The sequence below is a fragment of the Equus caballus genome, chromosome 10 (assembly GCF_041296265.1).
Source record: "Equus caballus isolate H_3958 breed thoroughbred chromosome 10, TB-T2T, whole genome shotgun sequence".
Taxonomy (NCBI): Eukaryota; Metazoa; Chordata; class Mammalia; order Perissodactyla; family Equidae; genus Equus; species Equus caballus.
This window is the reverse complement of record NC_091693.1, coordinates 25,172,061-25,199,096: the sequence shown is the minus strand read 5'-3', so window position 1 is coordinate 25,199,096 and position 27,036 is coordinate 25,172,061. Positions and strand designations below refer to the sequence as shown.

The 27,036-nt window shown below is 57.0% G+C and overlaps 1 protein-coding gene and 1 long non-coding RNA gene across 4 annotated transcripts; one reads left to right on the top strand and one right to left on the bottom strand.

The window, feature by feature from the left end:
- Positions 1–2,720: 2,720 nt before the first annotated feature.
- Positions 2,721–26,979, bottom strand: SSC5D (scavenger receptor cysteine rich family member with 5 domains). Of its 3 annotated transcripts, XM_023650543.2 has the most exons (14): positions 26,098–26,979; positions 25,541–25,567; positions 24,933–25,241; positions 24,626–24,745; positions 24,298–24,411; positions 23,573–23,881; positions 21,676–21,993; positions 21,231–21,407; positions 19,150–19,467; positions 16,957–17,517; positions 16,567–16,881; positions 16,256–16,423; positions 7,721–7,885; positions 2,721–4,787 (listed from the first exon to the last, which is right to left on the bottom strand). In XM_023650543.2, the coding sequence occupies exons 1-14, from the start codon at positions 26,120–26,122 to the stop codon at positions 2,851–2,853; spliced, it is 4,863 nt and encodes a 1,620-aa protein (XP_023506311.1). In that variant the 5' UTR covers positions 26,123–26,979; the 3' UTR covers positions 2,721–2,850. The 3 variants fall into 3 exon arrangements, with proteins under 3 accessions (XP_023506311.1, XP_070079546.1, XP_070079547.1); XM_070223445.1 differs by lacking the exon at positions 25,541–25,567 and having other exon boundaries at positions 26,098–26,253; XM_070223446.1 differs by lacking the exons at positions 23,573–23,881; positions 24,298–24,411; positions 24,626–24,745; ... (1 more) ...; positions 25,541–25,567; positions 26,098–26,979 and adding an exon at positions 22,759–23,564.
- LOC138915773 (uncharacterized) lies at positions 5,237–14,033 on the top strand. Its single transcript, XR_011422044.1, has 3 exons — positions 5,237–5,696; positions 6,684–6,724; positions 12,313–14,033. It is a non-coding gene; the product is annotated as an uncharacterized lncRNA (long non-coding RNA).
- Positions 26,980–27,036: the final 57 nt, after the last annotated feature.

Below are 27,036 nucleotides of genomic sequence, written 5' to 3'. Positions count from 1 at the left end.
GTTCAGCTTCAGCCCGTTGCCAGTGTACAGATATGCAAATAAGGTGAGCAGCGATCCCAGACTTGAAGCGCCACCCACGGGTCCCCGGCCCATCTTGTCAAAACACACTTTCTGATCCAGTGGGTCTGGGGCAGCACCTGAGGCTCTGCATTGCTAACCAGCTCCCAGGCCGACGCTTCCAGTCCACGGGTCGCACTTTGAGGTGCAAGAAACTGTGAGATCAGGGTTTTACAGTATTGGTCTCGCATCCCAGCTAAACTTATTAATGCTGAACATTTGCTTGATTCCTCAGGGTTTTTATGTCGACACTCATATCGCCCGCAGGAAATGACGGATCTGCGTCTTCCTTTCCACCCTTTAGCTGACTAAGGAAGTCCCCTCTGCTCCTACTCTCCTAAGAGTCTGTGTGTGCATGCGTGTGCGTGTGTCTGCAAACCGTAAATAGGTGTTGAATTTTGCCAAATGTTTTTTCTGCATCAGGCAAGCTTCCTAGGCCTCTGCGGCTACTGTTCTGGGCTTGTTGCAAGCTGGCGGACACCGGATCAGGCTCAGACGTCCTGTGGGAGATGTCCGGGTTCAGGGCCAGCAGTAGGTGGGGCTGGCCACCCATTCTGGCCTCGAGCCCTGGGGCCAGATGTCTGGGCTTAGCTGCCTGGCCAAGCAGGGAGAGAGTGACCAGATAATTAAGCACCCATTTCTGCAGGGCTGGCAGAAGGTGGCTGAGGGTGGAGGGACCTTGGGCCAGAGTGCTCGATAGCACCCCCAACCCTGGCTAAGAGAGGGGCCAGGAGCCTGAACCCCCAGTGGGACCCTCTGGGGGGACCTGGAGCTGGGGATCACCTGCTTCTGCCTGGAAATGGGAAAGAAGACCTTTTGCTTCCAAGTTGGGGTGCCATCCTCTGAGCCCTCCGTGACCCAGACGGCAAGGGGACTGCAGGCAGAAGCTCTCCCCTCACCCTCCCCAGGTCACTAGTCAGCAGTTATTTAAGTCTTGGGGCTTAATGAGATCTCGGGGACAGAGAATTCTCTGTGTGCTCCTTTGCCTATTGGCAGGGGCAGACAGTCCAACTTTCAGGACCCCCAGACATTACCCCTGCCCCCATAGCAAGTAACTGGACCTTGCTGGCCTTTGCAGGACTGTGGGGGCGCCAGCTCTATGACCTTCCAGGACCTCTGAGCCAGGCTCTAGTCTGGGGAGAGGAGGAGGGGACAATTTCCTGCCTGAGGCTGTAGGAGACAGAATCAGAGTCCGGGAGCCAGCCCCCAGTTTACGAGCCAATGCCCAGAGAGAGAAGGGGGCCCACCCAAGGTCACTCAGAGGGGCCATCATGGAAGTGATGACCTGGAACCCCAGGCCAAGGTCGAAACAGAGGAATTTGCATCACATTATCTTGAGTCTGGGCTCTGCTGTGTAGCCTTAGGGAAAGGGCTTGCCCTCTCTGAGCTTCAGTGCCCTTTCTGAACAGCGATCAAGTTCCTCCCTCCAGGGCTGTGGTAAGGACGGGACGTAGCGTGTTAAGAGTCCACACTGCGTCAGGCACAGAAGAGCACAGTCAGGAGTGGTCACAATCACTCTCGTTAACTGAGCGCAGCCTACGTGCTGGGCTCTGTCCTCACCCGCACTGACTCATCCAATCCTCAGGACAACCCCAGGAGGCAGGTACTATTGCTACCCGCATTGCACAGGCGAGAAAACAGGCTCAGAGAAAGGAAATAAACTGCCAGAGTCCCACAGCCAGGACGTGGCCTCAAACCCAGGACAGTCTGATGTGGGCACCTCATATCTTAGGAGCAAGGGCGCTGCGTGAGGCAGGCCTGGGACGTGATCCAACCTCCATGCGTCTCCAGGCCCCGATCTGTGAAAGGGGGATGAGCAGTAACTATCACATGATGAGCACATATCAAGAGCCAGGCCTAAGCAGGACTAAGCACTCCTGCACTCGAATTAATCAGTTAATCACCATGGCAACCCCGTGAGGTCTATACTACTATAACCCCCTTTCATCGCTGGGCAAACTGACCAAGAAGTTGAGCGGCTCAGGTTCACGCCCACAGGACTCAAACTCCGGCACGCGGGCTGCAATGCAAAGCTCACGCCCTCCCTGCTGAGCTGTGGTAATAGTACCCTCCCCGGCGGGCGTTCACGAAGGTAAAATGACATCATGCACGCAAAGCCCTTAAAACAGAGGCTGACCCATAGGGAGTGCCCAACAAATATTAGTCATTATTATTATTATTACGCACTCATTCAGAAGATATTTATGGATTATGCACTCTGTGTCAGGCTCTGTTCTAAGAGCTGGGCTTGTGTCTGTGAACAAGACAAAGACTTCTGCCCTCATGGGGCTTCATCCTTGCTGTCATCACCGCCATCATGATCATCACCACCATCACCATCATGATCACCTTCATCAGCATCATCTCCATCATTGCTATCATCATCACCATCATGACCAGCACCACCATGGTCATCTTCATCACCATCATCTCCATCATCATCATCATCACAATCGCCATCATGATCACCACTATGATCTTCATCATCATCTCCATGATCATCTTCCTCACCATCATCACCATTACCATCACCATCATGATCATCAACAAGATTTTCATCATCATCATCATCATCACCACCATCACCTTCATGCTCATCACCACTACCACCATCATCCTCATCACCCTGCATGATGCCTGTGGTATTCACAAAAAGATCAATCTTGTGATTCCATCTTTCCAGGGTTCCCCTAGTCCCCCAGAAACATCATTCACATCTTGTTTTTAATTAGATACTTTGGTTTTCCTTTTTTTGGTTGGGAGTGTGTTAAGCCCCTCAAATTCCAGATAGGGTCACACATCTCCCCTCAGAGGCCTCTCTTCCTCCTCTGGGGTAGTGGTGATTGGTGCAGCTGTGCTGGGGGGCCAGGCCACCTCTGCCAGTCTCTTCATAACCTCACCCAGCTGCCCCAGACCCTGGGCAGCCTCCACTAGCTGGTTCAGGCCCAGTCCCAGGGCTTGGCGCTCCTGCTGGTCCCGCTCCAGGGCCTGCGTCAGCCTCTGCAGTTGGCCACTCACGTCCCTCACAGCGGCCACTAGCTCTACCAGGGCAGGTGGCTCACAAGCCATGACCCTTACAGGTGGCACTGGGACCACACATGGGCCAAGGGGGCCTGGGCCCTGACCAGGGGTTGGCCCTAGGGTGAGGTGGTCAGGAGGAGGTTGATCCAAGGGGTGGGCCACGGGGGACAGCTGGAGGTCAGGGGTCACAGTGGGGTCTGAGGCTGAGTGTGGGGTCTGGGTAGGTGGAGGAGTTAGTTTGGGGCTCTGGCTTCTGGGTGGTTTGAAGTCCTCAGTGGCTGGTGTGTCCACGCCTGGGGCTGGAGAGGACCTGGAGAGGCTGGACTCTGAGGATGGAGAGGACTCTAGGCTCAACATCTGGGATGTGGAGGGGTGAGGGGCCCCCATGGAGGTGAACCGGGGGTGCAGGCTGGGTTGGTCTGTTGGTGCCGGAGTAGGAAAGGGAAGTTCTGTTCCCAAGGAAGTCAGAAGGGACTTGGTAGTGATCATAGGGGTTGAAGTGAGGTCAGGAGTCATAGTGGAGTCAGTAGTGATGGTGGGTTGGGTAGTGATGGTGGGGTGAGTAGTGATGGTGGGGTGAGGGGTCGTGGCTGGGTAAGGAGTTGTGATGGGGTGAGGGGTTGTGGTGGGTTGAGAGGTGGTAGCAGAATAAGAGGTCATGGTGGAGTGAGGGGTTATGGCTGGGTGAGGGCTCGTGGTGGGGTGAGAGGTCATGGTGGAGTAAGGGATCATGGTAGAGTAAGGGGTGGTGGTGGGGTAAGGAGTGGTGGTGTGGTGCGGGGTTGTGGTGGAGTGAGGAGTTGTGGTGGGGTGAGGGCTCGTGGTAGGGTAAGAGGTCATGGTGGAGTGAGTGGCCATGGTGGAGTGAGGGGTCATGGTGGAATAAGGAGTCACGGTGGGGTGAGGGGTCGTGGTGGGGTGAGGGGTTGAGGTAGAGTAATGAGTCGTCGTGGGGTGAGGGGTTGTGGTGGAGTAAGGGGTCATGGTGGGGTAAGAAGTCATGGTGGGGTGAGAGATTAAGGTGGAGTGAGGTGTCGTGGTGGAGTGAAGGGAGGTGGTAGGGTGAGAGATCATGATGGAGTGAGAGGTCATAGGGGAGTGACGGGTTGTGATGGAGTAAAGGGTCGTGGTGGGGTGAGAGGTTGTGGTGGGGTGAGAGGTCATGGTGGAGTGAGGGGTCGTGGTGGGATGAAGGGTGGTAGTGGGGTGAGGACTCGTGGAGGTGTCTGGGGATCTGGAATGTTCTGGGACCATGACAGGGTATGGAGTTGTGTCCCTGCCTGGGGTCGTGTCAGATTCTGGGGTCAGCTCTGAGGTAGGGGAAAGGTGGGTCACCACTGCCGGTGCAGAGGGATCAGACGTCAGTTCTTTAGGCGAGGTGGGTGGTGGGGTGGGTGAGAGCTCAGGGGTCAGCGATGGAACCGCGGTGGCGTCAGGGGTGGACAAAGTAAGGCCAGAGGTTGTCAAGGTGAGGTGAGAGTTCATCCAGGAGGCCGGGTCTGGGCTGGGTGGCAAAGTGCCAGGAGGGTGAGAGGTCACCTCCGGCGTTAAAGCTGCATCGGGGACGAGCTCTGGCGCCGAGTCGGGGGTCAGCGGCGGACGCGGGGGTCCGGGAGGGGCGGAGGGAGCTGGGCAGGGGGCGCGGGGCGCTGGCCTGGCCGCCGTGGGCCGCAGCAGCCGGCGGGGGAGCCACAGCTTCCTCGCGCAACCTGGAGGGGGAAAGATGGACGGCGGAGGTCAGCTTGCCCCGCCCATCCCGCGGCTCGCCCCGCCCCCAGGGTGGACCGACCAATGGGAAGGCGCATCGCCTCGTGACGTCATGGTCACCGGCAGACTTCAACCAGCCCTAGTGGACCCACCTCCCCGCCTCCTCCGATGTCTCCCGGCGCCACCTGGCGTCCTCCGTTACTGGAGCATGCCGGGCTGAGCAAGGTGGGGAGCGGCGGGAACGTGGAGGGGTACCGGGGATGTGGGAGGGGGCGGAAACGTGGGGGGATGCAGGATGGCGAGGGTCGGGGGGAGGTGCCCCATGCGGGGTTTAAAGGGTTTGGAAGCGCAGGGGAGGATACGGGGAATGTGCAGAAGGGGATGTGCGGGCGTGGGGAGAAGCTGGGATGCGGGGAGGTGCTGAGGAAGCAGGAGGGGGTGGACGGAGAAGGATGTGGGAGGTTGCCGGAAGATGCCGAATCCTGGTGGGGGGGATGCAATAGGATGCGGAAGTGTGCAGGATGAGAAGGGAAGGGGGGTGTGCCGAGGGTGCTGGGGATGCGGGAAGGTTCAGAAAGCTAATCTCAGAAATCTGAATATCCTTATGCTGTATTTTTAAACAATCAAAATTAATGCAAGATACACGATGAACAAAAAGTCAACATTTTAACCCAAGATAGGATGGGGCAGAGCAGGAATTAGGGTGAGTCCAGTGAGGTGGGTCAGATCCTGCTTTTAGTTTAAATTTTGATATTTAGTTCATCGTGGATTTTTTTTTTTTTGCCTTACTTTTGATTTTTAAACTATTGTATTGAGATTTATTTACTTGACTACTGAGTATTTTGGCGCTCCGTGAACTTCGGGACCTGTGTAGAGTGAGACGCCTCACCCTCTCCCTGCCCTGCTTCCAGGTAAGTGCGAATTTTAACCTGTTTTTACAGATGAGGGAAATCAGGCCAAGAGGGTAACTTGCCTGAGGTCACACAGACACAGTTCGCAAGTTGCAGGGACAAGATTTGAACCCAAGTCCTTTGCATCCAGAGTCTAGGCCGTTAAGTATCAGGTTCTCAGTGATGGCAATGTTCTGTGCTGTCCAGTAAGGTAGTCACTGGCCACATGAGCGCTTGAAATGTGGCTGGTTCAACTAAGGAACTGAATGTTTCCTTTTGCAAGGTTTTGATTCATTTAAATTTACATGGCCACCTGTGTTGGTGGCTGCCCTAGTGAAGGGCACAGCTGTAGAGGGTGCCACTTGTGCCTGTAGGGTCTTTGAGGCGCATCCCAAGAAGCAGTTAAGTACAGGGCTTGGTCCCCACCCAGGCTGCCTGGGTTTAAACCCCGGCTTTGTCGCCTCCTAGCTGGGTGACCGTGGCAAGTTACTTAGCTGCTTTGAATCTCAGTTCCTTCCCCATCTGCAAACCATGGATGATCCAGGTACCTCCCTTGTGGGGTCGGCATTGAGGGTGCGGGGAGATCGAGTGTGTGCAGAGCCCTTAGCAGAATGCCTCGCATGGAATAAGCACTCCTGTGATTATTAATATTATCATACTCATTGATGTCTGTGCCTCCATTTCTCTCATCTGTGAAATGGCATGATAATAGCATCTACGTCAAAGGGCTCATGTGGAGTAATATATAGAAAGTGCTTGAAATAGTGCCTGACACCTGGTAGACTGCTTGGAAAAGGTTAACTGTTTTTAATTATTATTTCAAGGATCTCAGCTTAGTTAGCTATGGTAGGGGCTCAGAGACTACAGTGGTATGGATTTTTAATTTTTCAGATCCAAGGTGCAGAGATAACTCTTGTCATCAACAGTTCCTGAAATGTCTCCTCTTGTTTTATTTTAATTTTTCTCCTCTTTATCCCCAATCTCCATCCCCCCAATCCTCTCCCACAGGTATCACCACTAATATGATTGACATATGTCTTTAAGTAGAGGTATGTCCTTATATAATATAGAATGCATATATGTTAATATATGTGTATGTATATTTTTGTGATTGTGCTTTTAATTTTTGCTAATAACATTCTGTTAGAAATCTCGTTCTATTTTTGACTTTTTCCTTCATCGTTATGTTGTTAATATCTATCCATGTTGCTGTGTATACAGCTAGTCGTTGCTTTAGCTTCTGCATAAAAGTTCATCATGTGCACCCACTGGATTTCTCTTATTCGTTACCCTGCTTTAGGACACTTAACTTGCCTTCAATTTCCTGAGAATACAATGTTCCCAAGAACATCCTCATATATGTCCCCTCATAAGCCCGTGCAAGAATTTCTCTGGAATACAGATCAAACAGCAGGATTGCTGGGTCGTAATTTATAATCATCTTTAATTTCACTAAATATTGCCAGCTTATTTTTATCAAATCACTATATCCAGTGGGGATGCCTGTCTCCCACATCCTCACCCACACTTGGTATTATCTACCTTTCAAAATTATTTTCCATGTTTGTCATCGTTTTAATTTGAATTTTCTGGTTCCTTATGAGTGTGAGGGTTTCTCATTGGCCTTCTGCAAATGATCACCTGTTGATCCCCTTTACCCATTCTCTCATAGGGTTTCCTGTCATTTTCATATTGATTGGCCAGAGTGACTTGCATGGTACAGGGTAGAGTTCTCAACCTGGGCACTGTTGACATTGGGGGCTGGATGATTCTTTGCTGTGGGGGGACATCCTGTCACACTATAGGATGTGTGACCTCCCTCGCCTCCACCCATTAGGTGCCAGTAGCCTCCCTGACCCCAATCGTTACGATCTAAAATGTCTTCAGATATTGCCAGTCACCCCCAGCTGAGGACGACTGGCGTAGACAATAACCCCTTGCTTTAGGATGTATTTCTGTTGGGTCCCCACTGGGGAATTTGGAGTCCATCTCTCTACCCTACCACACAAACATCTTAGGCCTATCACCCCAACCACGTGCCTCACCTGTGTCCCCACGGACCCTTGGAACTGGAGAGGCGTGGCCTGGGCTCCTGGTGGTGCCAGTGGTAAGAGTGGGTCCAGGTATGCCTGCAGTGGGGGTCCCCTTGGCCAGGGCTCCTCCTGAAAGTGCGTCCCATGTCCAGGAAGGCTCATAATCATCCTCGTCACCTTGAAAGACATGGGGAGAAACGAGAGTCACTTCCCCTTGAATTTGACCCTCCGCTCCCGCTGGGCCCCGCTCAGGCTGCATCCTGTCTCAGCTGGAGCTCCCCGTCTCCTCCCTGACCTCGCAGCTGCCTGGCGATCCGGGGTCATGTTCTCGCCTCCCAAAAACAGAAACTGGGACTCCACTAGCGGATAAAATGAGGACAGATATTATTTCAACTTCCTGACGTCCCTGCCCCTGCTCATCCTTTATTTTACCCCAGAAAAAAAAAAAACCCCTATAATATCTTTATTACTAAACTCCCAGGAACATTTCTCTACTATTACTTTTCCTATGGTTTTTGAATGAATACACTTGGATGATCTACATGACAAAAATTTTATATAACATATAAACTTATCATACATAATACACATATATCACTTAATATATGGAGAAGAAACATATAGCTCAGCCTTCAAGCTTGGTCGATCAAAAAACTTATTCTAACAGTAGCTTTGTCGACACATAATTTACACACCTTAAATTCACCTACTTAAAGTGGACAATTCAGTGGATTTTAGTCTATTCACAAGGTTGTGAGACCATCACCACAATCAAAATTAAGGACATTTTCATCACCCCAACAAGAAACTCTGTACCCATTACCTGGTCTTTCTTACTCACCTCAATCACCTCCCCAACTTCCTGCGACCATGTCCCCCCACGCTGACCCTAGAGGCCTCTTTCTTTTTATTTATTTTATTTTTATTTTATTTTTTATGAGGAACATTAGCCCCGAGCTAACATCTGCCGCCAATCTTCCTCTTTTTGCTGAGGAAGACTGGCCCTGAGCTATCATCCGTGCCCATCTTCCTCTACTTTATATGTGGGATGGCTGCCACAGCATGGCTTGACAAGCGGTGCCATGTCCACACCTGGGATCCAGACCCACGAACCCTGGGCCGCTGAAGCAGAACGTGTGCACTTAACCGCTGTGCCACCAGCCAGCCCCTAGAGGCCTCTTTCCAACACAGCGACCTGCCACTGCCCCACCCTGCCCCAAACCTCTCCATGAGTCCCCACTGCCCGCAGCACAAAGTCCACGTCCCTCATCTTCCTTCATAATCTGCCCCGGGCACCTCTCCAGCATCACCTGACCACGTCTCCCTTCTCACAACGCGCTGCTCCCGTCGGAGCCCTCACTGTGAGGCGTCCCCACCCAGCCCTGCATGCCTTGGAGTCTCTGCCCACAAAGTCACCCCGCCTGGACTCCCTGCCCCTCCATCTGCCATCCACGGGAGCCCGTTAAGACATTGTCCTGCTCTGCACGCAAAACCAGGCAGAAGGACGGCGTGCGAGACACTGGGCATGTTTGTCTCGGTCACTTTGAGCTCTGTGGTTAGCCATCCCAACGGCAGAAATCCCTTGCTCTGTCCTCTGCTAGCATGTTACCTGGTAACACAACAAGGGTCGGTTTTCGCCCTGACACCTGGCACTGTGGACACCTCCGTCACGCCTTCATGTCACTAACTGTTCTTAATTAAATACCTTCCCCAGGCCTCTTAAATGACTTCACAGGATAACTATGAAATCCTACCCAATGGCCATATTCCTTAGGACTTTAAAAACCCTTAGCAGCACTATTCATTATAAAACAAAAAATGGGGAAAAGCCCATGAGCAGTGATCACTAAAGCTTCCTTCCCAAGATGCCAGGTTTCAGGAGGACTCGGTTAAGAACCCAAATCGAAGCTGTCCTCCTGTCAGGCTGTCAGCAGGCACACTCCCTGCTTCTGTGTGTGCTTGAGATGCACTCTGGGATACAGCCACATGCTCGTGGTCCAGTGGTATGGGATCCATTCCATTTTTCCATTAAAATATACATTTTTTTAAAAGGCAGCAGCATTGCAGAGTTACAGCCCTTGCGACGTCCCCTCCGTCCCTTCTCTTCATCAGAGAGCTGCTGCCTGAAATTCAGCTTCTCCTTCCCAAGCACGTGTCACACCGTAATGACACACAGCAGGCAGGACCCCTTGACGCCACGTTGCTCCTCCACGCCCGGCTTCTACAGCTGGTGCGAGGCTGTGCGCGAGCACAGACACACCGCAGACATCCTCTCCCCGCTTGCTCTCTGGCTGCAGCCCTTCCTAGCTGGGGGAGCAAGTCATTTCACTTCTCCACGACTCAGTTTCCTCACCTGTGAAGTGGGTATCATGATGGCATCTACTCCATGGGGTCCCAGGGCCTGGCACACAATAAGCTATTCTTTGAATTAAATATATATAACCCTAGTTTCTTCTTTTTAACCTCTGCATAATATTCTACCATCCGAACATACAACCATTCATCTATCTATGTCCCTGTCGACGGGCGGGGAGGTTGTGGTGATGTTTTGCTGTCACAAATACGGCGGCAGTGAACTTGTACCTGTGTGCCAGGGCTCCTGAGTGAGAACCCCTCAACACCTAATTGCGGGATTGCTGCGTGGAAGGCATGTGCACCTCCCTTGAGGTTGTCAAGCTGCCCTCCTCATTAGGTGCGGAGTCTCACGCCCACTTTTGTCCCACATCCTTGGTGCTGTCAGACAGTTTAATTTTTGGCAATCTCTCGGGAAGACGGTAGGTGGAGAAGCTGCAGTTTCACTACAGATGACCACACCGAAGCCCAGAGAGGGCAAGGAGCTTTCCCAAGGTCACACAGCTAAGGGGCAGCATTAGGCTTCAGCCCCAGGCAGGTCTACCTGGTTCTAAACGGGTGCAGATCTCCCAAGGCTGACCCCACTCCCCTGGTGAGCTTTTATTCCCCTTTAGGATTTGAGTCAAAGGCTACTCCCTTATCCCCCTCAACGAGGTCATGCCCTGCTGTCTGCTTCCTGGGTTTTCCAGAGCTAACTCTGTCACGTGCTCCTTCCCAGTGTCCGTGGCAGGAGCAGTTAAAAGTGTGAACCCTGGAGTCTGAACCCAAGCTCTGCCCCTTGCTCTCCTGACCTCCCTGTACCTCGATCTCCTTATCTGTAAGATGGGAGCAAGGACAGATTCCGTGGGGAGGAGGGGAGTTAAACCCAGTGATGTGCTCAGACGGCGCCTGGCACATGGAGAGTTTTCAACGAGTATTAGCTATTATCACTGTTATCCTCATCATCCAACCTCTCAATTTAATTTTCCATTTACTCTTGGATCCCTTCCCCTCTGTGTGACCTCATGCAGCCACAACAGACAGCGATACCCCAAATCCATGAGTCATCCACCCGCCAGGCCGCGTGTGGGAACTCCATTAGACACGGTTCTCCTTCTGCAGAGCCTCGTCCATTCCCACAGCTTCAGATTCCATCCTGTCCATTTATAGCTCAGCCCGGGCGCTCCTCAGAGCCGCAGGGCCGCATAGCTAATGTCTGCACTTGCCTGTGTCAGACGCATCACCAATGGAGCCGTTAATGTCCCCATCTGGAGCCTGTTCGCCCACCCCACAGTGTCCCCCGATCCAGGAAAAGGCAGGTCCCCATCTCCCACTTCCCTCTCCTCACCCCTGATCCAACCCACCACTCGACCCCATCAGCTCAACTCCCAGAATATGACTGGAACACGTCCACTTCTCTCTCAGTCTCCACTGCCACCCTGGTCGAGGCCACTGTCACCTCTCCATGGACCTCCCAGTCTCCCTGCACGCATTCTTGCTCCAATATCTGTTCCCCATGCGGCATCCTGAGGGACTGCTTCGGAAACGCACATGCAAGCTGGTCCTCCCTAGTTCAAAATGCTCCACCCAGGGCCTCTCACTGCACAGAGAATAAAACACAGACTCTGGACTCTCCTCCTATCACTGTCCCCTGCCTGGCTCACTCCACTGCAGCCCCACTGGTGTCCTGACCGTTCTTCCAAGGTCCCACCACAGGGCCTTTGCATGTGCTGCTGACCCTCTGCCTAAACTGCTCTTTCAGCTCCCTCCAGGCTCCCCATCACAGCAGACATCTTTATAATGGCCCACAGACAGTTCCTGCCATCATCCCCGTCAACAACTCCACTTCAGCCCCACTGACCTCGCTGCTGTTTCTTGAACCAGCTAAGCTTCACCTCCTTTACACTCTCTCTGGACTTACACTGTGACCTGTCATTCATCCACTCCCACCTCAGGGCCTTTGCACATGCTGTTCCCTCTATATGGCACACTCTCCAGCCAGATATTTGGACGGCTTTCTCCCTCTCTCCTCCTTGAGGTTGTCACTTAAATGGCACTTTCTCAGTAAGGTGTCTCTCGACTTTTTCTTTCTTTCTCTCTCTCTCTCTCTCTCTCTCTTTCTTTCTTTCTTTCTTTCTTTCTTTCTTTCTTTCTTTTTATTTATTTAGAGGAAGATTAACCCTGAGCTAACTACTGCCAATCCTCCTCTTTTTGCTGAGGAAGACTGGCCCTGAGCTAACATCCGTGCCCATCTTCTTCTACTTTATATGTAGGACGCCTACCACAGCATGGCTTTTGCCAAATGGTGCCATGTCTGCACCTGGGATCCGAACCGGCAAACCCCGGGCCACCAAGAAGCAGAACGTGCGCACTTAACTGCTGTGCCACCAAGCCGGACCCCTCGACCATTCTATTTTAAATTGCAACCCTCAGCCTCTCTTTCTCCCTCCCTTGCTCTGCTCATCAGCTATGTTCCTAGGGGTTAGTACCCAGGCCTGCCACACAGCAGGCATTTGAAACATGAATTAATGTCTGCATCTCCAAATTCTATCGTCTGGGCAGCCTCAAGAAATGTGGCTTCCATGAACTAGAAAGTGAAAACGCAAACTTCATGAGCCTCCAGCTTCACCTCCTTTACACTCCCTCTGGACTTACACTGTGACCTGTCATTCATCCACTCATTCAACAAATATGTAGGAAGTCTCTACCGAGTCTACAGCACAGATCCTGTGGAAGACAGAATAACGCTCCCCCAAAGACGTCCACACCCCAAGCCCCAGAACCTGTCTATATGCTGCCTTATGTGGTAAAGGGGATTGCGCAGATGTGATGAACATCCATACTTTGCGATGAAGAGATTATCCTGTATTATCCAAGCGGGCCCAAACTAAAGACACAAATCCTTAAAATTAGAGAACTCTTCCCAGCTGTAGTGACAGAAAAACATGCGAAGACAGAAGGAGGGCCAGAGAGATGTAACGTGGCTGGCTTTGAAGACGGAGGAAGGGGCCACGAGCCAAGGAATGCAGGGGTCTCTAGAAGCTGGAAAAGGCAAAGGAACAGATTCTCCCCTGGGCCTCCACAGGGAACACAGACCCGCAGACACCTTGGTTTTTGCCCAGTGAGACCCCTGTCAGACTTCTGACCTACACAACTGCAACATAAGAAGTCTGTGTTGTTCCAAGCCGCTTACCATGTAGCGACGTATTATGGCAGCAGAAACTGATACAGCTAAACACATGATGGAGATAAAGTCTAGCGGAGACGACAGTGCCCTCGAGTGGCAGTGCAATTTTCTCAGCTCCACCCTCTGCTCCTCTGAGAATCCCCTTCCTCCTGGTCTCTCCTGGTGGAAATCATACTGTCTCCTCCATGAGGTCTTTCCCAATTGCACTGCATGAAATAATCACTCCATCCCCGGGATCCTGCAGCTGTTGTTAATTTACGGTAAATAACTCTCAACAACCAATGTTTTGCGGTTTTAAACAATTTCACACACATTTTGCTCACTGGATTGGGACCTCAGGTCACCCAGCTAGTTCTAATCCCGGTGGAGCCACTCCTGGAACCCGGGGAGTGGGACTCCAGAACTCACGCTTGAAATTACTTCAGCAATTCAGTAATCTTTCCCAATCCGATGAGGCAAATGTGTGCGAAATCGTTTCAAATGGATCTCAGTCGTGGCTCCTGAATTAAAGTCTAACTACTCTAAGCCTCATTTTTTTCTCCACCTGAAACACAGATGTAACAACAGGACTGGGCCCGCCCGTGGCCCAGTAGTTAAGTTGGCACACGCGGCTTTGGTGGCCCAGGGTTTCGCTGGTTCGGATCCTGGGCGTGGACATGGTGTCACTCATCAAGCCATGTTGAGGCAGCGTCCCACATGCCACAACTAGAAGGACCCACAACTAAAAATACACAACTATGTACTGGGGGGATTTGGGAGAAAAAGGAAAAATAAAATCTTAAAACAACAGGACCTGCGTCACCCAGTTCTTGGAATCATGCGCTCCTAGCGCAAAGTGAGCTCTTTTTGACTCCTTCCAGGAACCACGGAGCTCTGCTTTTTTCAGCAGAGGAAACTGAGGCTCACAGACGTGGAGTCATTTTTTTCAAGGTCACCTTGCCAGCGAGGATAGAAATTCATGTCCGTCATTTCTCCCACTCCCACCCCGCCCACCCCCGCCCCTCCTCCGAGTCCTCCCGTTATTAAGGTTGTAGGTGTGACTGTCCTGAGATTCCCCTTGCGCAGTTGGTAGCTGCGCGCTTATTTGCGCTCCTGCGCTGCCTTTCCGACCAGGAAGGGGCTCCCGGAGCGGCCGGCCGCCCTCCTGGCCACCGTGCCCAGCATCTGACCGTCTCCGCCACGAGGGGGCGCTACGGGATAGGGCGGCAGCGCCGGCGGCAGAGAGCACAGGTTCTGGCATCCCGGCTACACTGCACCGAGGACCATCCCCTCTGCACACTGGGCCGGATGAGCCCTAACTCACAATTTGGGTTCCCCCACCTCCCGCCAAGATTGCGGCGCTTCCAGGGCCTGCTCCTCTGCTCCCCTTCCCGCAGCGGGAGCCCGGCCCCCGGGACACTCATCCGTCCTGTGGGACCTCGGCGCGCTCCACCGGCCTTCACTCCCGTGGGCGGGGCCAGCCAGCCAATCAGGAGGCGCAGAGCGCGCGCGGCGTCACAAGGCGCTAGGCAGATTGACTCCCGCCCCTCCATCCTCCGCCCGGCCCCTCTCGCCGAGGCACCGGAGTGCGCACGCGTGCTGAGCACGCCGAAAGGGCGGGAAAGGGCGATAGAGGTGCGGGACGGTCCCGAACGGATGCAGAGGCGGCGCGCGTCTCCGGGGAGGACGCGCAGAGGGGCGCGGGGTGACAGAGCGGAACCGGGACATTCGGGGGGGTAGAGGGAGACGCAGAGAGGTGGGGGGAGAGGCACGGCTGGTGCGACAGGCGGAGAGGGAGCAGAAACGGCGACGCCGGGCCTGCGGGAGAGAGGGAGGCGGGAGGAAGGGGTCGGAGCCCCCTGCGAGACAGAGGGGAGGGAGGGCGGGCTGGGGGCTGGAGAAGCACGGGGAGAGACAGAGAAGGGAGAAGGAGAGCAGCTCGGGGGGAGGGAGGAGGGAGACGAGGAGTGAAGGAACAGACGATGGGGCCGACAGGGCCCGGAAAACAGAGGGACAAGGAGGACGGTGAGAGACTGCCCTGACCGTGAAAACACCGAGCGACAGCGATGACCGGGGGAGCCAGGGAAAGTAAGAGGAAAAAGAGACTCAGGGAGGGGAAAGAGAGAGAAACTGATGTGAAACACCCAGAGAGGAACAGAGACCAGCGGGGTGAGCAGAGGTAGTGACGTGGAGGGAGAGTGGGCTGTGAGGAAGGGGCAGAGGAGGATGGAGACCTGAGCCGTGGTGCAGGGAGGGGACAGAGATGAGCCACGCACACAGACGCAGACACACACACCGACACAAACACACACACAGATACACAGACACACAGGCACACACGTTCACAGGGACTTGAGGAGGGCAGGACACGGAAACTGGCGCGAGAATGCTCCGGTGGCGGCAACATGGGGCTGAGGCGGGTGGAGGCCCCAAGTGTGGCAGCAGAGATGGAAGGAGAGAGGTGACAGCGAGACAGAGGCCACGGAGCAGAGGGGGACAGAGCTGTGGGGCTGGAAGCCACCAAGCCACCCCGCTGGCCAGGGGAAGGGGGTCAGTCTGGGGACAGCCAGGAGACAGACGGGTTAGGGAGAGAACCCTCGATCCAGGGGTCCCCGCCCCGCCTCTGAGCCACAGCCTAACCCAGATGAGAGCGCAAACTGCGAGAACTGGTCTGGGGGAGCTGGGGTGGGAGTGACCACGTGGTGACAGAGTGGGCCTGGGCCGGGGGTCTGGGGGGCTGTCTGGCGAGGCTCTGGTCCGAGGGGCACAGGCTCATGTGTCCTGAACGATTCCTGGGGGACCACAGCAGGTGTTCGGGAGGACTATGGACTCAGGTGTTGCAGAGCCTGGTCTGATCCTGGAGACACACAGGGGTCTCCTCCTCCAGGGTCTGGAGGAGAGTGTTGCAGTCCAGCCCAAAGAGAGACCGTTTTTAGGGTCTCTGGAGCCAAATACAACCCTGTCCGGGTCTCTGAGACCCAGGCCAGCCCATTTAGGAGGGTCTTTCGGGGGGGGCCCTGCAGGGAGATCCCCCCCGGCCATGCCCTCACCTGTGCCTGGAAGGCGCCTGGCTGCTGGGGAGGAGGCCCCTGGCCTCCCAGTGCTGGCCGAGGAGAGAGTGTGTCCAGACGGCCCTGCAGCGGTGGTCCCCTTGGCCAGGTCCTCTCCCGAGGTGGGGTCCCAGGTCCAGGGGGGATAATCCTCCTCGTCTGCGTGGCCTTGGGAGAAGCGGGTGAAGAGTTGAGCCCCATGCCCCCAGCGGTCTCAGAGGCCCTTCCTGATGGTCCGAGCTCCCCTTCCAGAATCTCCAGAGACTCTGGGTCCCCATGCGGCGGCCCCCGCCCCCCGCCATCCCTGGTACCAGTGCAGGTGAGCCCCACGTCTTCCTCGTGGTCACAGTTGTGCTGTCCCCACAGCCTGGCAGGGCAGTCACTCAGCGAGGCCTCGCTTCCCTTGCAGCCCACGTCGTCCAGCCAGATGGGCCCGGTCCCCGGGCCATAGTGGGTTTTGCCCACCCGGGGCCGGATCCTTCCACAGCCCAGCTCCCAGCAGGCCACCGTGCCATCCCGCAGGTCCCAGTTGTCATCGCACACTGTCCCCCAGCGTCCAGCATGCCACACCTCCAGCCGGCCGGCACACCGGTTGGGCCCATCGGCCAGACGAACCCGGAAGAGGCCTGCGTGGGGAGGAAGGCCCCAGGTCAGGGCGTCAGCAGGGGTCAGCCTCGCCCCTCCCCATTCCCTCCACTCACCAGAGCCCCCGGCCATGCTCCCAGTGGGAGAGGGGGCTGGGTCTCTGGATGACTCTGGAGAACCTTCTGCTGGGATCTCGGCCGATGGCTCCATGGAGGCCTGAGGCATTCGCTTGCTGGGGGCCTCGGAGGTCACTTCCCAGGGGCCTTGAGTGGTCGGCGTTGCCATGGTCTTAGAGGTCCGTTCTCGGGGGGCCCGGGGAGTGCGCGTGGCAGTGGTGTGTGAGGTCAGCCTGGGGGGGGCCTCTGAGGTCAGGGTTGTGGTGGTGCGTGAGGTCAGTTCAGGGGCACCCTGAGTGCCCGGGGCCCTGGCGTGTTTAGTGGTTGGCATCACAGGGGGCTGAGTGGTTGGTCTCTTTGCAGTTTTGGTCACCCACTTCTTAGTGCTCTTGGGCACTTTCCCTGGGGCCTTGGTGGTGGTTTTCTCGGGGACACTGGGGGTCAGCCTTGCAGAGGGCTTGGTGGCCAGCTCCCCCAGGGGCCAGGCATCCGGATCTCTCCCCAGGCCAGGGATCCAACTCCAGCTGAAGGGGTCTGAGATGGAGTCCAGGCCAGGGGTCCCTGGAAGGCGGGAGAGGAGGACAGAGAAGATGGCAGACACCATGATGCCAGGCTCGTCCATCCAGGCCTCCCCTCTCATCACTCCTCTACAGTCAATCACCATGTTCCCATTCATTCATTCTTTCTTTGTTCCTTATTCACTCATTCATGTCACAAACATTTATTGGGCATCTCCTGGGAGCCAGGCACTGTGCCAGACCCTGGCAATGCTGTGTCAGTGCAACCCGACACTGTCCCCTGCCTTCAGGGCACTTACAATTGTGATGTGACAGGCCCCCCTTGGCCCCCTCACACCCAACCAGTCCTCTCCATCTCCCCGGGTGCAGCCTCGCTTCCTGTACCTTCTGATGGCTCTCCCTTCCTCCCCATCCAGCTCTCACAGACCACCAGAGTGGTACCAGGTCACTCCCCAGCTTAAAACCCTTCTGTGGCTCCCGGGGCCCTCGGGAGGAGAGGGAGCGGGGCAAGGGCCTCGGCTTCAGGCAGAATGGACGACCCCAGCCTTCTGGCCCCCACTGCACCGCTCACACCTTCCTGCTGAGCACACATGTGCAGTAAAGGGTTAACCGTGCCCCAAGGAGGGCTTGGCCTTTTGCCCCTGGCTCCTGGGGGCAAGCTTGATGCCCTCGAAATGTCCTGCTTGATAAGAGCATTGCTTCTCTGGGGACCCCGGGGCCACCCAGACAGTCTATGCTCATGATATGATTTATGGACAGCCAGGAGGCAGCCAGCCACGTCTCGTGACCACTGAGCTCCTATAAAATCTGGACACCAAGGCTGGGAGGGCTTCCCTGGCTGGCAACACATGTGTGTTGTCACGCGTCGTTGCTGGAAGAATGAAGTGCTGTCTGTGCGACTCCCCTGGGAGGGCACGGCTGGAACCACGCAGGTCTCTCTGGGGCCTGCCCCTGCGCCCCTCCCCTGGCCGATTGTGATCTGAGTCCTTTCGCCGCCAGAAACCATAAGCCTGAGTATGACGGCTTTTCTGATTTTTGTGAGTCCTTCTAGGAAATCATGGAACCTGAGAATGGTCTTGGGGACCTCCCAAATGATAATGTGTCCCACGGGCTTGCAACAATTTGTTGGGGCGTCTCTTTCCCTCGGTGAGCTGTGAGCTTCTCGAAGGCCAGGGCCCGGTTCACTGCCTTCTGAGGACTCAGTACCTTGATCAGTGTCTGGTACTCGGTCAATGTTGGCCGATGAACACCAAATGCGGTGCCTGGGTTTATAGCAGCTGGCCCTCACTTTGGCTTCTCTCCATCTCCCAGCAACCCTATGTGCGCTTCCTTTCATCTTGGGGAGGACAAAGCTCCTCTCTGTGTGGGAGACTTCCCTGATTCTTGGAAAGAGGAGGAGGAGAAAGAATCCTAGCTCTGTCACTTAGTTGCAGTGTGACCTTGGGCAAGTTACTTAACCTCTCTGTGCCTCACCATTTTCATCAGTAAAATGGGCATAACATCCACCAACCTGGACTTACTGTGAGGTGTGAATGTGGTCAGGTGTGTGAAAACACCCAGCCCAGGGCAGGGGCTTAGGAGGCAGGCACTCAGTGGACATTAGGGCAGATGTTAGCTCTCATTGCCTCCTCCAGGAAGCCCTCCGGAAGCCAGCAGGTGGCTAGAGCCTCCTTACCAGCACAGGTGACTCCAACGTCCTCATTGTGAGCGCAGTTGTGCTTCCCCCAGGGAGCGGCAGGGCACTGGAATAGCGACGCCTCGGTGCCCACGCACCGCACATCATCCAGCCAGATGGGGCCAGCGCCCCAGCCGAATCGGCCAGCAGCGGGGTCTGGCTGCCGAGCTCCACCGCAGCCCAGCTCCCGGCAGACTACGGCCGAGTCCCGCAGGTCCCAGCTGTCATCACACACTGTCCCCCAGCGCCCGCTGTGCCACACCTCCAGCCGGCCTGAGCACCTGCTGGGCCCAGCCACCAGGCGCAGCTGGGGGGACCCTGCAGATGGAGAGACCCAAAGCATCAGAATTGGGGCGGCTGCTAGGCTCTCTGAGTCTCCCTCCACCTTCCCTGCACCCTCCTCCCATTCATCCACCCATCGGCCAATATGGGCTTTTCCGTTCATCCATCCTTCCTTTCTGGCGGTGGGCATTTACTGAAGCCCGCGCTGTGCCCTCGTCTGCAGCAGGCACAGGGATGAAGAGAAGGACCACATGATTCAGAAATGCCACTCCTGGGGATACACCCCAAATAACGTGAACACAGGGATCCAGGCAGATACTTCACGGCAAATGTTTGCAGCAGCAGTATTCACGGTAGGCAAAGGGTGGAAACAGCCTAACCGTCCATCAGCGGATGAAGGAATAAGCAAAATGTGGTGCCCACATACGACAGAGTATTATTCAGCCTTAAAAAGGAAGGAATTCTGACACGGACTACAACATGGATAAAGTTGGAAAACATTAGGCTCAGTGAAAGAAGCGAAACACAAAATCACCAACACTGTATGATTCCACTTCTGTGAGGGACCTGGACAAGTCAGATGCACAGAGACAGAACGCAGGAGGGCGGTGCCAGGGGCTGGGGGTGGGGAGAGTGTTTAATGGGTCTGGGGATATGTCTGGGATGATGGAAAAGTTCTGGAGACGGACGGTGGTGATGCTTGCACAATAATGCACACGTTCTTATACCACTCAACGGTACACTTAAAATGGTTAAAACGATCAACGTATATTTTACCACAAGAAAAAAAAAAATCACGTGGGCTCTGGAACAAATTGCCTTTGCTCGAGTCCTGGCTTTTGCATTTTGTGGCTGTGCAGCCTCATTTGTAACATGGAGACCAGACAGTCCCTGCGGGTAAGTGGAGGGAGCGCTACCCAAGGAGGACACGTGGAGGGCTTGGAACAGCACTGGTCACACGGAGCCAGCTGCCGAGTAAATGGTGGCTGTTCTGTTATTACTATCATTATGATGCAGGAAAAGGGGAGAGAGGCCTCCAGGAACAGTGAGCAAGTTCCTACTGTTTTCGGCCTTTTCCAACTTTGAGGAGCCAGCTGTATCAATGATGCCTTTTTGTTTTCCGTATTTCTGATGCTTTGACATCTTGGGGCCTTGCTGACCCTGCAGGGACTGCCCCTCCCAGGGTTTGCTAATTCCTAGAGATGGGAAACTCCTGGAGCGTGCCTTTCATCTGCAAACCAGCCAATCCAGAGCCCACGGAAATGATTCAAACCAGCCGGTCCTAAGCCTGCCGCCCTGCCTTGCCCGTGCCTCCCCGCAGAAACCACAATCACAGCTCCAGCCCACGCTTTCCCCTCGCTCCCTCTGCCTCCCGACCGGCTCTGGTGCTTCCCTGTGTGGCCCTGCGTCATGTGGCGTGCTGTGCCCCCTCCTCTCGGGGACTGTGAGAAACCAACTATCTTTCCAATGGCAGTCGTCTCCTGACCTGTCGGCCACACCACGCTCAAATAATAATAAAGCCCATATTCTAAGGCAACAGCCACCGTTGATCCAGTCCTTTCAGTATTTGTGAGAAGAAGGCAGCCTTCAAAACTTATCATACATTTCAAGACGGTGCCATAGAGCATTAAACTGAGCACAGCTCTTCTGAGCCTGGGGCTTGGTGCTCCCATCCTCCACCCTTCTCTTTGCCCCCAATGAGACGGTGTCTGAGCAGGGAGAAAGGATACCTGGGGGCTGACTTCGGGGAGGAAACAGAAGCTAAGACCCTATTTTCTTGGGGAGCAGAAGGGACTCACCAGCTTCAGGCCCAGGCTCCTGAGGGGCAGTGGGGGAGGCAGGCGGAGGTGGAACGCCTGCTGTCCGCGGGGCCTGGCTCACCACAGGGGGTGGGGGCCCGGACACCACCTTCCTGGGCATCGAGCTGTTGCCGTCCACGGCAGGGGCCGTGGGAGGGACATAGCCGAGAGGCATACCTGCGGCAGGGGAAGAGATGATCACCGCCCACTGCTGAGCAGCCGGGTGGCTCCTGCTCTCTCTATCCCAGAAACCTGACGTAGGATGAGGTTTCGCGGAGGAGGACAAGCTGGGGCAAGGGGGCGGTCTGGATGGAGGGGTGCATGTGGGGCATCCATTAGGAAAATACACAGCCCACAGCCCCCTACTTTCTGCCCCCCCCACTCCAGGGCTGCACCACAGCCACATCCCCAGCCTCTCCCTCCCCCACCCCCGTGTCCCCCTCACCGTCACACACGGCCCCCGCGTCCTCTCGGTGATGGCAGTCATGCTGGCCCCAGGGCCGTGCCGGGCAGAATCGCAAGGCTGTCTCGTTCCCCCGACACCGAAGGTCGTCCAGGAGGATGGGTCCAGCCCCCTCCCCAAAAAAGGCACCTCCGGGGGCGGCCAGCGCCCCCCCGCAGCCCAGCTCCCGGCAGGCCACGGCAGCATCACGCAGGTCCCAGGCATCGTCACACACAGACCCCCAGCGCCCCCCGTGCCACACCTCCAGGCGGCCAGCACACCCATGGGGGCCGTCAGCCAGGCGCAGCCGGGGGGCCGGGCCTGGACGGGGAGAGAGGGAGAAGAGAAAGACAGAAAAGTGTGCTGGATGAGCGGGGACAAGCTGTGCACAGGCACAAGACAATGATGGAAAGCAGCTATTCCATCTCCAGTTGTAAATGAGAGAAAGGCTCTGAGCCTGGAAGCCAGTCACCAAGAGACCCACAGGCCCAGCCACCCCACCATGTCGCTGCCTCCCCAGGGCCAGGCCCTGGGAACCCTGGCCCTCAGCCCTCCATCCACCACCCAGGCCTGGCGCCCCAGCTCGGCTTCCCACTGCCCGCTGCCTTCTCTGGTCCTGTAAAGCAGGGCTTGTCAACCTCAGCACCACTGACATCTGGGGACAGATCATTCTTTGCTGGAGGGGCCGTCCTGTGCTCTGTGTGATGTCCAGCAGCATTCCTGGGCTCGACCCCAGGTGCCAGGAGCACCCACAGTTGTGACAACCAGAAATGTCTTCAGACATTGCCCAACATCCCCTGGGGGCTGGGGAGTGGGAAAATCACCCGCCGTGGAGAACCACTAATCTAGATATTAACCGCTTTGGTTATAGGGCGCATTTCTGTCAGGTCTTTCTGGGGTAACAGCTGGGTCACCATTGCAGAGTCCCTCTGTCTATCCCCTCAGGGTAGGCTGGGACAAAACAACCCCTATCGCTGCCCTGGAGAAATGACCAGACCAGAGAGGGGCCAACACCGAGTGTCCTCAGGCCCCTCAATGGGGTTCGCTTCTCCCTGAGACTTAACCCTCTCTGGAGGCTAGACTCACCTCCCATGAACTGGTCTCCACATGCCTTCCACGCCACGGCACACGGAGGGGGCCCCCCTCACTGCCCCCAGTCCACCGCTCTGCACCCAGCCTGCATCCTGCTGGTCTCCATCCCCCCACGCCCAAGGCTTCAGAGGCCAGGGGGCCCTGCCGAGCTGTGTGCAGTGGACAGACCCGGCGGTCAAGTTCCAGGTCCAAACTGCTAGGCCTAGGACCTCGGATCAGCTGCTTAACCTCTCTGGGCCTCCTTTCTGCAGCTGTGAAGAAAGGGGCGAAACCAGCACCCCACGAGGCCGTCCAGGCGGGCATGAGGCTCAGAGATCACCCAGCCCGGGGGAAGCACCCAGCACGAGACTTAGCACAGAGTAGGGACGCAGGTGGACGCTGTCTTCCTCTTCCCCCTTTGCGTCCACTGACTGAAGCATTTCCTGCCCCTGCCTGGGGGTGGGGGGCGGAGGGCACCCTCTATCTCCCTGCAGCCCCTGGACTTCCCCACCCACACCTGGGGGCCACCACTGTAGCTACCCTGTGCCAGGTGCGTCCTGCAGCTCAGCGACAGGATGTCCACGAGAGTGAGGACTGGCTCTCTCGGTGACAACCCGCCAGGCTGGGATGGTGCTTAATGAACATCTGTGGAAGGATGGAGGGAAAGAGCAAAGGAAGGAGAGAAGGGGGGAAGGGAGGAAAGAAGGAAAGAGAAGGGGCGATTGGAGAGCTCCATGAAGCCGGGGTTGTGACCTGCAGGTGAGGAGGGCAGACCTGGCCAAGCCCTGTGCAGCTTCCCGGACAGGTGTGGGAAGGCAGGAGGACATACCAGTGCAGACCAGCCCTGCGTCCTCGCTGTGGTCACAGTTGCTCCGACCCCAGGGGCTTCGGGGACAGTCCCGCAAGGCCTGCTCTCCGCCTCCGCATCCTACATCATCCATCCACACAGGCCCGGAGCCTGGGCCGAATCTCGCCCCTCCAGGGGCGGCCAGCGCCCCCCCACAGCCCAGCTCCCGGCAGGCCACAGCGGCATCACGCAGGTCCCATCCGTCGTCGCACACGGTTCCCCAGCGCCCGCCGTGCCACACCTCCAGCCGGCCCGAGCACCCGTGGGGGCCGGAGACCAGGCGTAGCCGCTCTGAGGGGACAGGCAGCGAGGGAGGGGGACAGTGAGTGGCCTTGTATGAGGCAGCTGTGGATGAGTGGATTCAAATACCCCTCACCTTCCATCTGGGGAAACTGAGGCCTGGAGGGGGCGGTGGCCAAGATCTGCCTGCCAGCCCTGTCGTTAATGGGAGAGCCTAGAACTGAGTGGGGCAGGGTGCCTGGGTCCGGGGAGCAGAAAATGGGGTCCCCTCACTGAGTGAGGCTAGGGGAGAAGCCAGGGAGCCCGGACCTGACTTTCTGACACCATGAGGGATGGGACGCTCGCTGGAGCCCTGCCAGGGCCACAGGTTAAGAGGAGGGCACCCGGGGGGTCCGCAGTTTGGGCCAGACTGGGCCTAGGGGCTCGCCCTGTGCTGATCTGTAGAGAGGAGCCTTCAGGGGACTCACCCTGGCGGGGGGCTCCGGCCGTCAGCAAAGGGGCCCTGGTGGACTTGGCCTGCTTAGGCGGCCGGGGGCTCTTCTTCCGGGAGCTGTTCTGGGGGTTCCCGGCTGGGCGAGGGGCTGGGAGAGGAGACACCAGGGAGGGAGGTTGGGAGCTGCTCACCCTTCCTCCCACCTGGGGGGACAGGCCGTGCTTCCGAAGGGGTTTTGAAGGGGACCCTTGGGACTGTGGAGGAGAGCAGGCACCTGTCCGTCTGCTGGGGGGTCTCCATGAAGAAGGCCCCTCCCCGCACCTCTGAAACAAGAAGGAGGGAACCAGGCAGGGTGGGCTCACCGTGGGTCACGGGAGGCTCCTCAGAGCCCGGGCTCAGCTCCCCAGACAGCCCCAGCAAGGAGTGCCCATCCAGGACCGAAGGTGACTCATCTCTGTCCCTTGCGTTGGCCACACGCTGACCTGCAAGAGAGCACAGCGCGATGGAGGGGGTGGGCCCTGGGAGAGAGGCAGGGGCTGGGACCCCCACACGCTAAGCTGCGGGTCCTGGAGGGAGACACCTGGCTTTGGAGGGGGTGTCAGGGATTGGGGGTGCCGGGACATCTGGACCCTCAGAGATCCTGGGCTGAGCACCAGCAGGTCCCCTCACCTGCACAGACGACGCCGGCGTCCTCCTCGTGGGAGCAGATGTGGGCCTTCCAGCCCCGGTGGGGGCAGAGGCCCAGCTGCCCCTCGCTGCCCCGGCAGGCCAGCTCGCTCAGCCACACGGGCCCCACGCCCTCCCCGAAGAAGGCACCTCCAGGGGCGGCCAGCGCCCCCCCACAGCCCAGCTCCCGGCAGGCCACAGCGGCGTCACGCAGGTCCCATCCGTCGTCGCACACGGTCCCCCAGCGCCCGCCGTGCCACACCTCCAGCCGGCCAGCACACCCATGGGGGCCGTCCGCCAGACGCAGCCGCTCTGGGGGGACGGAGGAAAGGCTGTGACATCCCAGAGGCCCGGGGGCCAGAGGGAAGGCAGGGGCCGGGGGCTGTCCTGCAGGATGTGACCGGGAGGCCAGCTGTCCTGGCCATTGGTGGGGACCTCAACTCGAGGAGAGCAGTGGTGAGAGACACGGGCCCCAGTGGGAAGCAGGAGATTGGCCGCCCAGTGGTTCTGGGAGGAGCAGCGCCCGAGGTCACAGCCGGATGAGGTGGTGGCCAGAGTCCCAGCAGAGGGCGAGGCCGGGCACAGGACCGGGAGTGTTCGGGGCCACTTACCAACAGCCTGGATCCCCATCAGAGCCGCTGGAAGGGAGGTTGGAGGGGTGGGACAGAGTGAGGGGCAGGCCCAAGGGGGTCCTTTCTCCAGCACAGGCCCCTTGTCTTGAATACCCCAATACACACACACACAGAATCCTCACACCTCTGAACCAGAAACCCCACCGCTGGGAAGCAGGAATCCGGGCCGAGGACAGGCAATATTCAGGCCCCTGAGACGGGTGGGGCCCCAAATGCCTCAAGTCAGGACGGGGCGGGGGCAGGGGGGCCAGGCCCTTGGTGCTCCCCGGGGGCCTGGCTAAAAGTCAAATGGTGGGTGACTCTCCACAGGTTCAAGGCTGGTGGTAGGGGGTGGGCAAGTCCTGCGGCTCTTAAAAGCGTGGGACTGGGCATGCAGGAGGCTGGGTCCCTGGGGGATCAGGCAGGGAGGGCCAGATGTCCCGTATCCAAGCGCCAGAGATGGGGCCCGGGAAGTCTGAGTCCCTCAAATGGATGAGCTCAGGGGTCAGAGAGTGGGGCCCAGGCCCCTGAGTCCCCAAGGAGAAGGGGTCACTCACCGAGGATGCAGGCCAAGACCCTCATGTTTGCAGAGTCGGGGCAGGGATGGGGTGAAAGGGGACTGGAGCAGGAGAGGGGAGGAGGCGGCGGCCACCGGAGGAGGGAGGGAGGGCGGGAGGGAAGCGCCTGCCGGAGGCGCCCTGGACCCGGGGAGGAGCAGGCAGGGGCTGGACGCTTTGCCAGGAGGAAGAGAGGCTGCTGAGGAGGCGGCAGGGGACAGGAGGGGGGGCGGGGAGGGGGCTGGCCGGCGGCTGAGGCCTGGGGAGGAGGGGGGTGGCGGGCAGGAGGGAGGGTGTCCAACTGCAAACACCCACACGGGAGGCGGCCAGTCACGCTGCTGAGCTTAGAGATGCATGGGGGACGGCGGGCTGCAGGGAAGTGACCAGACAGGGGTGCGAGTGGGGGAATAGCAGGGGCAGGCACCCACCCATCTGCCTCCTCCTGTGTCCAGCCAGGGAAGCATGGGGGGACCAAGGTAGAGGGAATCAAATGTGGATTCAAATTAGCTGCTGGGGTTGGGGACCTTGTACCTCTGGGGCTAACAGTGCAGCAAGACAGCTTGCAGCCAGACACCAGGAAGGACTTCCCAGATCAGGACAGGAGACTAAGAAACCCCTCTCCATTCTCCCTGGTGGATTTATATGCTATCCCCAGCTCTCCATCTGAGAGAGGAGTGGTTGAACTTATGTGTCCCCAAGGGAACTGGAGCAGGGGGATGGGAGGACCAAGGATTGAGGCTTAGGTGGGGGAGGGGGGACTCTACATACACACACTCATACACACACTCATACACACGCACCGTCACACTCTCTCTGCACCAGGCAGCTGTTAGGCGGAAAAAATTTGGTAATGGGGAGCGTGAGTCAGACGGCTGGCAGGGAGCGGGCTGCCTGCCGTGAGCTCATCGCCTCCCTCATCCCAGGCCAGCAGCCCCACCA